This window comes from Zonotrichia albicollis, chromosome 3 (assembly GCF_047830755.1).
Source record: "Zonotrichia albicollis isolate bZonAlb1 chromosome 3, bZonAlb1.hap1, whole genome shotgun sequence".
Lineage (NCBI taxonomy): Eukaryota > Metazoa > Chordata > Aves > Passeriformes > Passerellidae > Zonotrichia > Zonotrichia albicollis.
This window is the reverse complement of record NC_133821.1, coordinates 92,396,145-92,405,465: the sequence shown is the minus strand read 5'-3', so window position 1 is coordinate 92,405,465 and position 9,321 is coordinate 92,396,145. Positions and strand designations below refer to the sequence as shown.

Here is a 9,321-nt window from a genome sequence, read left to right as displayed (position 1 = left end):
TTCTTTCCCGACCAGACACCGAAACACGCCCCGGGAGGGCCGAGGCGCCTGCGGGGGTTCAGGGGAGCAGGAGGGGAAGCGGGCCATGTACGGAGAGCGCCATGCCCGCCGCGATGCGATCCGCCCGCACCCGCGGCGGGGCCGCTCCCGCTCCGGGGCTGCCGCCGCAGGAGCCGCGGAGCGCCAGTGCCCCCTGCCGCCCGCCCCGAGCCACGCGGGGCGCCGCGGCCTCCGGAGGCAGCGAGACACGAGGGAGCCGCTGCCGCCGCTGCTGCCTCCCCGCACCGCCCCGCAACGCTGCGCGTCCGGCGGCGGGGGCCAGCGGGCGAAGCCCCCACAGCGGCCCTGCCGACCCCCGGGGCGGGCCGGAGCCGCTCCGCCGAGGGCCGGGGAGCGCCGGCGGCGGCGCCTCCTCCCCGCGCGGGGGTGTGTCAGCGCCCGGCCGGGGGGGCGTGGCGGCGGGCGGAGCAGAGCGGCCCCATTGGCCGGTGGCGGCGGTGATGTCACCCATATGAGGCGCTGATAACGCGCGAGGCGCGGAGCCGGGAGTTTCGCAGAAGGGGCAGCGCGCGCAAGGCGGGCGGCGGCGCGAGGCCGGGGACGGGCACAGCGCGCGCCCAGCGCTCCAGCCCAGCCGCGCCCGACCCGGCCCGGGCCGGCCCCAGCGCCGGCGGAGCGGAGCGGGCGGCACAGGCACCGCGCCCGGCCGGCCCCGCCTCGCTGCGCCGCGCACACGGCTGCTCACAGCAGGGGCAAGGTGCGGCGGTGGGAGGGGGCGGCGGCGGAGCGGCTTTGTTGGCTCGGAGGGGAGCAGCGCCTCGGCGAGAGCCCACCATGGTGCAGCAGGCGGAGAGTACGGAGGCGGAGAGCAACCTGCCCCGGGAAGCGATGGACACCGAAGAGGGCGAGTTCATGGCTTGCAGCCCCGTCGCTTTAGACGAGAGTGACCCGGACTGGTGCAAAACGGCGTCGGGGCACATAAAGAGACCGATGAACGCGTTCATGGTGTGGTCTAAGATCGAGCGGAGAAAAATCATGGAGCAGTCCCCGGACATGCACAACGCGGAGATCTCCAAGCGCCTGGGCAAGCGGTGGAAAATGCTGAAGGACAGCGAGAAGATCCCTTTCATCCGGGAGGCGGAGAGGCTGCGGCTCAAGCACATGGCCGATTACCCCGACTACAAGTACCGTCCCAGGAAAAAGCCCAAAATGGACCCGTCGGCCAAGCCCAACGCCAGCCAAAGTCCCGAGAAAAACGCGCCCGCCAGCAGCGGCGGCAGCAAGAGCGCCAAGAGCTCCAGCAAGAAGTGCAGCAAGCTGAAATCCTCCTCCGGCTCCTCGCCGCCCAAGCCGGGAGCCAAAACCGCCCACCACGGGGACTACGCGGGAGACGAGTACGTCTTCGGCACCCTGAAAGTGAGCAGTAAGACGGTCAAGTGCGTCTTCATGGACGAGGAGGAGGATGAGGACGACGACGAGGACGAGCTGCAGCTGCGGATCAAGCAGGAGGCGGAGGAGGAGGACGAGGATGAGGAGCCGGGGCCGCAGCAGCTGCGGCGGTACAACGTGGCCAAAGTGCCGGCCAGCCCCACCTTGAGCTCCTCGGCGGAGTCCACCGAGGGGGCCAGCCTGTACGAGGAGGTGCGGGGCGGCGCCGCGGCGGCGGGCGGCGGCAGCAGACTCTACTACAGCTTCAAGAACATCACCAAGCAGGGCCCGCCGCCGCCGCAGCAGCCGCCCGGCCTCTCCCCGGCCTCCTCCCGGTCCATCTCCACCTCGTCGGCCGGCAGCGAGGAGGCGGACGACCTGCTCTTCGACCTCAGCCTCAACTTCTCCCAGCACGGCCACGCCGCCGCCGAGCTGGGGGCGAGCGCCGCCGGCGGCAACCTCTCTCTCTCGCTGGTGGACAAGGACCTGGACTCCTTCAGCGAGGGCAGCCTTGGCTCCCACTTCGAGTTCCCCGACTACTGTACCCCGGAGCTGAGCGAGATGATCGCGGGCGACTGGCTGGAAGCGAACTTCTCCGACCTGGTGTTCACGTACTGAGCGGGGGCGGCGGCCAGGGCGGACGGCGAGAGCGGCGGAGCTGCAGCGGCGCGACGCCGGCGATGATGATGATGATCATGATAATGATTAAAAAATAAGTCTTGTTTTCTTTGAAAAAAAAAATCTCGAAGTTAGTTCCGAGCCCGGGAGTTGTGATTTTTTTTTAAATTTTTTTGTGTTTTTTAATTTTTTTATGTTTGGTGATCACAACAACAACAGCAAAGGTAAATGGGACTGGGGGAAAAATGATACAGAAGGCGCTGTTTGAAGCTTGTCGGTCTCTGATTGAAGTCTGGAAGATGGTCTGCAAAGAAGTCTTTTGGCAGCACAACTGTTACTCAAGGGGGTTTGTGGATTTTTATTTTTTTTCCCGTGAGAGATCTTAACGAACTGTTATGATTTTTTTTTTTTTTTCCGAAAGGGACCATTGCAACTTTTTTTGGAGGGAGAAAACTGATGTCTTCTATGCATCCGATTCTTAACAAAGCTGCAGGGAGCTTGAAAAAATGCAGACTGTACAAACGCTTACAAATAACTGAACTGACTTAAGATCAGAGTTTACTTTTCAGATCAAATTGTTTATGGTTTTACAAATGTGATTTCTACTTGCCAACTTTTTTTTTTTGTAACTTGTTCCCTTATACCTCCTTGATTGAATACCAGACAGCCTAGACCTCAGTACAAAAAGGTATTGAAACATTTTTGATACATAACAGACCTCAGTCTTTTTTAAAAATTAATATATTTTCAGGCGTATTTTTGTACAGTGAAAAGGGAACATTCTTGCTGTGTTTTTTCAGTAAGACTTTTCAGGCACTTCTTCCCTTTTATTTTCTTTGTTTTTCTCTGTTTTTAGCATGCAAGTTTGTTGGTACGTTACGTCCTGGTTTTAAAAGGATTAAAATTTTAAAAAATAATCCTTGCATCTAAAGGCCTTGTGGTTTAAAGAAAAAGAAACAAACACTTTTTTTGTACAGCTATAGTTCAGATTTGTTCAATATTTGTAGGTAAAGATTTATTGAAAATGGTGATATAGACCTCAGAGCTGTTATCTTAGTTTAAAAGATTGTATATGTACTGTACTATAGTAGGATTTTATGTATCTCATACGCTGTGATATGTGGATGGGGCCCCAGATGGAAGGTATGAAACTGGATTCTCGATTTTAGCAAAAAAAAAAAAAGAAAAAAGGCACATAGTTTAAAAAGTTTCTCATGTTGTGCAATATAATCTAAAGTACAGACCATCTGCATATTTTGTAGCAAATGATGGCAAAAGCAGACTTGTGCACTGTCAACATCATAGCCTGTTTTTTTTTTTTTTAATGCTGAAAGTCTGTATCTTTACAATTTTAATAAATCAGCTGGAACTGATAGAAACTCGTATCGCAATTAGTGTCTGTAGCAGGAGCGCTGGAGATGCCGTGTTGTCACCGTGGCCCGCGGAGGAGCGGTAGCTGTAGGCTGTAGTGCATGGTCAGAGCTAGGGGGGAGGAGAGTCAGGACTGCTTCTTTGCCTTTTTTTTTTTCCTCCTCTCGCCGCCTTTTTCCCACCGTGGGCTGCGCTCCGCGGGGCTGGGGTTTGCTCGCTGCCTCCGCGGTGCCGCTCGGGGCGGCGGCAGGGGCAGGCTGGCCCCGGGCCCTTCGCTCCGCCGCCTCCCCCGCTCCGGGACGGGGCTCCGGGCGGGGGGCGCGGGGGTCCGGCTGCCCGCCCGCCCTCGGCATTGCCGGCGAGGCGACTCTCCCCGCTCTGCGTGCTCCGGGCGCTCCCCGCTGCGCTTTTTCCTCCCCCTCTCCCGTCCGCGATGAGTAACCTGGCCAGGCTCATGGAGGTGGAGATGCTGAGGGTAGCGGTGCCGCATCTCCTCCTCCGGCCCGGGCGGCGCTCGGCCCGCCGGGGAGGCACCGCCGCTCCGGAGAGCCGCCCGCCGCTCCGGGCACGCAGTGCAGGGCAGGGGGACAGGGGAAGGGCTACGAGCTGCGGCTGCAGGCAAGCAGACTTTGTCAGTGTGCTTTTTTTTTTTTTTTTTTGACTTTAGCAGCCATCGGATTTCAGTTGTGCGCTCTGAAATAGCTGCTGATGGCAATAAGCAGACTCACGAGGTGGAAGTTTGTTTCTCAAGAAGTTTACTTTTTTTATCTGATAGGCATTGGTAAATTATTACTACTTTTTTTTTTTTTTTTTTCTCCGCTAATTAATGATCCAGCTGTTTACAGGGACAATTCACTGTGCTGGTATTTTGGTGGCAACCACTGCTACAGGCTTTCAGACTTGCTGAAATGAAAATCCTGCATACGCATTTGTAAGGCATAATAAAACATAACATTAAAACCTGCATGCATGTTATGTTTAATCAAAGACAACTCTTAGGCATTTAAGTGGTGAGATATCTTACTTTAGGTTAGTTAAACTGGTAGTAAAATGATTAATATAATCTGATCTCTTTCTAATAATAATAATAATAATAATAATAAAACACTCATGATTCTAAATAAAAGTTGTTTGGCCTAAATCTTTGCTATCAGAAAAGATATATAGCATATCTGGGAACTCAAATTTATGTCTTGCATTGTGATAATTCTTTATGAGAAACTGTGTTTTAAAACAAACTTAATTACCATATACAAGATATCCTTGGCAATGGATAGTCCTCAATAAAACAGAGTTTCTTGAATTTTCAGTTTTTGGTCTCAAATGATTAGTGTGTTCTCCATGTAATAACTTAGAAATCAAATTGAAAACAAATGACATTTATCTCTTCTAAGGCAAAAGACTGAAAGAAAATAGTTACACTGAAGTGCTCTAGCCTAGCCATTCACTATCCTGCTATCGAAAATCCTGTTTTGGGCTAGGGTGATGGAGTAAGTTGATCAGGTTCTAAGTCTTAAAACTGAGCCAAAATTCTCTTAGTAATTCTTCAAGCTATCATGAGAGTAGGGTGACTTGTTCTTGCAGACCCTTTCTTCTGATATGCATCCTTGTTTATTAAAGTGATAATAGGCAGTGTCATTAAACATTTGTGCTTTACAGATGTTCAATGAGTTATGAATGATTATGGTCAAATACAGGCTGCATTTAGTTAGCATTGTAATAAGGTCTGTGTCTCAGCCTACAAAAGTTTTGACTTGCATATATTTTTGGAAGCTGTTTTTAAAATTGCCATTTAAAATATTACTCAAGGATAGCTGATTTAAATGATCCAATTAAAGAGCAGTCAGGCATATTTTAAAAGAGCAACAGGTCTACTTTAGTCAAATAATATAATACCCACTCAAAAGTATCTTTTCTTTCTTCTAAATGGGAATTATACTGTACTATATCAGAGGAATATTTTGAGTGAAGGTATATGGTGCAGGGAAATAATTTTTTTGGCCAAACACTTCAGTTATTTTTATTTTAGAGTGTATCATTGCATATTGTACATGGAAAAACTAGGTAGTGTTCTGTTTAAGCCACTGCATAGTTAGGGCTGAAGTCTGATGCTGTTGAATGCCTAAGCTCCTACTGGTCTCAGTGAGAGTAAAAAACAATCTTCTACTCATGAAAAATAGCATCTGCTAAGCTACTCTTTTTTTATTTTGTCATTAATAGTATTCATACCTTTGTTTCTCTTTCCTTTTTTGTTTTCTGTGTACATAGGAATCTTTGTTGATGTGCTAGAGCAGTCCTGTTGCAGGCCTGGTGTCTCCCGTGGCCTTTTTCCCCACATTCCTTGCATTTGTCTCTGTACAATACTACTCTACATGTAATAGGACTCAGTGATAGGAGGGAGGAAAATGAGCTTTTCTATGTCGAAAGACAATTTCCTTACTAACACTGAGGATGTCAACTCAATGTAAAACCTAATCAAACATGCTGATTCTTTTTATCTTTAAGGTGATCATTTTTTGCAAGCTTTTTCCCCACCTTTTGATGTTTTTACTCTGTTTTTTTCCCTTGCTTTAAAAATAACCACAATTAAGAAACATTTTCTCTCTTTAAGTGCAGTCTTTTATAAATGTGGTAGAAAAGCTCATTCCAAGAGTCCTTTAAGTGCTACATGCTCTTTAGGCATTCACTGACATTCAGATGAAACTTCAAGTCTATTGAATGTGATTTGCATGCGTGCAGTATGATCCTTCACTCCTGCCTTTTTGAGGAAAGTGCAACTCTGTTGTTACACCAGGGGAAAACTGGTGTGGGGTCAAAGTCAGGGCCATATAAGTTTTAGGTGTTTGATAATCAAAACCGTTCATGAATTCTGTTTTACATCCTCACAATAGTTGCCTATAAGGCCTTAAACCTGCTCCGGTTAAAAAAAAAAAGAAAAAATTCTCATTGAGCTTAATGGGAGTTTTTGCCTCAAGGGCTGCTGGCAGGATAGGTGTCTTATCTCCTCCTAACCTTCATTTGTAAGAATGGCCAGGAAAAAATAAACAACAAAAACTTAATACAATGAGTTGCCTTACATTTCCCCTACTATACAGTTGTATTTCTTTGATTAATTTCCTTTCCCCTCACTCACATCCAAGGCTGTGATTGTTTTTTTTTAAATTTTTTTGCACACTACCTATACCAATTAACTGCCTAATTAGTTTTATCTTCTCTACATGGATGCAGTGAATTTGTAAGAGAATTTCACATGCAAGTAGTTTTTTAGTGAGTTTAAAGTAAATAGAGTTTTAAAGACCTATTTTTATATTCAATATAAAGCACAAATGTGCAGAAAATGTAGAATGACTTACAAAAAGGGAAGCAAAAGTTCATAATATTTCATGTATAAAAGTAATACCTTCTTTGGGGTGAGATTCTCTTAGAAAACCCAATACTTATGCCAGTGCAAAGATAGGAATATTTTAAAAACTCTTAGAAAAAATTGTGATTGACAGCAATTTAAAAGGTATGACTTCTGTAGATACAAGGAAACCCCTAAAGCAATATGGATAAGAAGGGGTGAATGGTTTTCAATGATGAACAACAACCTGGAAGTGTGAGAATGGAGGTTTCAATCCTTATTAATTAATCAAATTTCTTCTTTTGTGGTTAGTTACATCTGGATTTTCTGTGAAGTGCAATCTTGCGGGATGAAAAAGTGCATGGGTGCCAAAATTCTAAGACTTGAATTGAAAGTTCAGAGGCAGGCTTGATTTAGAATTATTGAGTAAAGATTTAGATTTTGGTAATTCACACTTCCAGTAAAATCAAGACATTGATTTACTGCTTGAAGAAATTTGATCAAGTAATAATGATTAATCCGGGAACTCCCATTGTCACAATTTGTTTTCGTTTCCATCGTCCTGCTTATCTCCAAAACCAATTTGCCTCAGCTCCTGGCAAAGCCAGGGAGAAGAGTTATATGCCATTGTTAGTTCATTTACAATTTGTATCTGGTTTTGCTCTTGTATATATGTTGGCGTTTTGGAGTCTTTACATAAATGCTGTGATACTTTTTTTCTTATTTCCTTTTGGTTTTTGGTGGGCTGTTTTAAAATGGAGGCCTGTTTTCCAGTGTGGGACTTTTGATGGTTACAACATTTCAATGATGTTGCATGATGGCCACAGGTGGGGGAAATTGAATGTTTTAGAGCAGTTTTTCAAGCATGACACTTTTAAAATATGTAATTTCAAAGACTTTTCAAGGCCACATGAAATTAGTTTTCATAGCCACTCCAGGTCTTGGGGGGAAAAGCTGAAAAGTACTTTTGTTTAGAAGTCTGAGTGATGGTGGGGGGGAAACCTTTTCTTGAGGTTTTTGCATGCCAGTGCACGGCCTATTGCTGTGAGAGAAAGAAGATGGTAAGGCTGCTTGAGGCAATGCACTGGAGGACAAAGTGTTTTCTAGCACTAGAAAAAGAAAATGCATGGCAAAGTTTTGTCTTCTAGTAGACTATATAGCATGCAGAGTTTAGTATGTGTCAAAACAGTGTATGACATTGCTGTATCAAAGTTGTAAAATTAAGCATTATTTATTGAAAACTATGTATTTTTTTTGTAAAAACCTGATCACCTAGAGGATTAATATCAGTGACTTGTGCTAGTGCTACAAACTTAACCAGCTTCTTTACTACAGTACTTGATATGCAGTGTTAATGCTCAGGGTTGAAACCAGTCCACTCCAATGTCTTTTTTTGCAAGAGTTTTTAAATAAAGGAACAACAAAATGCAATTGTTCAAAAGACTCTAATAAAAATGTGTGATCAATCTTCCTATGTGGTTTTATGTGGATTTTTCTTTTTCTGGTGTTGCATTTGGTAAATGCAATTCAGCTATGACAGTTAATCCACTCCTCATTCTATGGGTGCCTAAAGCTCAAAGTTAATGGCAATGTTATATCTTTCAAAAAAACCCTTGACAGGTATTTATGGTCCAGGTAGTGTGTGCTAAGTGCTGTTCTGAGCACGCCTGAGAGACACTGAAACACAGAATAAGTCAGTTAGCTTCCTTCTTATTTTCTGGTTAAGACTCTCGATTAAAACAATAAAATATTTTATGACAAACATCTTTAACTTTGCTTTAAAGTTGACCATGAAAGAATGAAATAAAATGGATTACATGCCAGCAAATCCCATTTCTCTCTGTATCTTTTTCTACAAACAATTTACCATCTAAATGTATTTTGGCATAGAAAAAATCATTCTGTATTAAGATTCTAGTTATGAAAATGTTTTTATGAGAAACCTGTAATCAATTCTTGAAACTATAAAAAGGTGTTTTAAATGTGTTTATGTGGTGAAAGTTTGTTGTATATTAAATATTGTTTTATAGAAATGATGGAGTTATATTGTTACAAATTCAAAATTTGTAATTGATACAAGCCATCTATTGCAGAAATTAACCTTCTAGAGCTCCTGCCAGTAGACATATGCCCATATCCCAGGAAATATACAAGACACATCTCTCAATTGTATTTAATGTCTGTACTTTCGCAAGCTTCTACACAGGGTTGAAAATATCAACTGATAATTCCTTTCTACTGGGCAGGGGAGGGGGAGGGAGTGAAGGTTGTTGGTTACCCTTAATACCTAGGAAATAACAGAAAAATTCTAATCAACTTCAGCTGTAACTGAAAGAAACCATTAGACCTGGGGAGAGTCAACTCAATAAATAAAAAAGTTCCAGATAATTTTGTATGACTCTTGAGCACAGCTCTTCCCATTTTCCTGTTCCTTCCTTGTCCCAACAATTAGCTGAATAGCTCATTTCTTCAAAAAGCAATTCTTTGATGACAAGTAATTTCTGTTTAACTTATCAGACCTATTAAGAACACTGAAAGCAATCTATATCATTTCAGGAGTC

The 9,321-nt window shown here is 45.1% G+C and overlaps 1 protein-coding gene across 1 annotated transcript; it reads left to right on the top strand.

Moving 5' to 3' along the window:
* The first annotated feature begins 539 nt into the window (after positions 1 to 539).
* On the top strand, positions 540 to 8,234 carry SOX11 (SRY-box transcription factor 11). Its single transcript, XM_074538129.1, has one exon. The coding sequence runs from the start codon at positions 835 to 837 to the stop codon at positions 2,044 to 2,046; it is 1,212 nt and encodes a 403-aa protein (XP_074394230.1). The 5' UTR covers positions 540 to 834; the 3' UTR covers positions 2,047 to 8,234.
* Positions 8,235 to 9,321: the final 1,087 nt, after the last annotated feature.

What these genes read in the sequence shown, in the direction of transcription:
- SOX11 (XM_074538129.1), top strand. Translation starts at nt 835, where the DNA reads ATGGTGCAGCAGGCGGAGAGTACGGAGGCGGAGAGCAACCTGCCCCGG.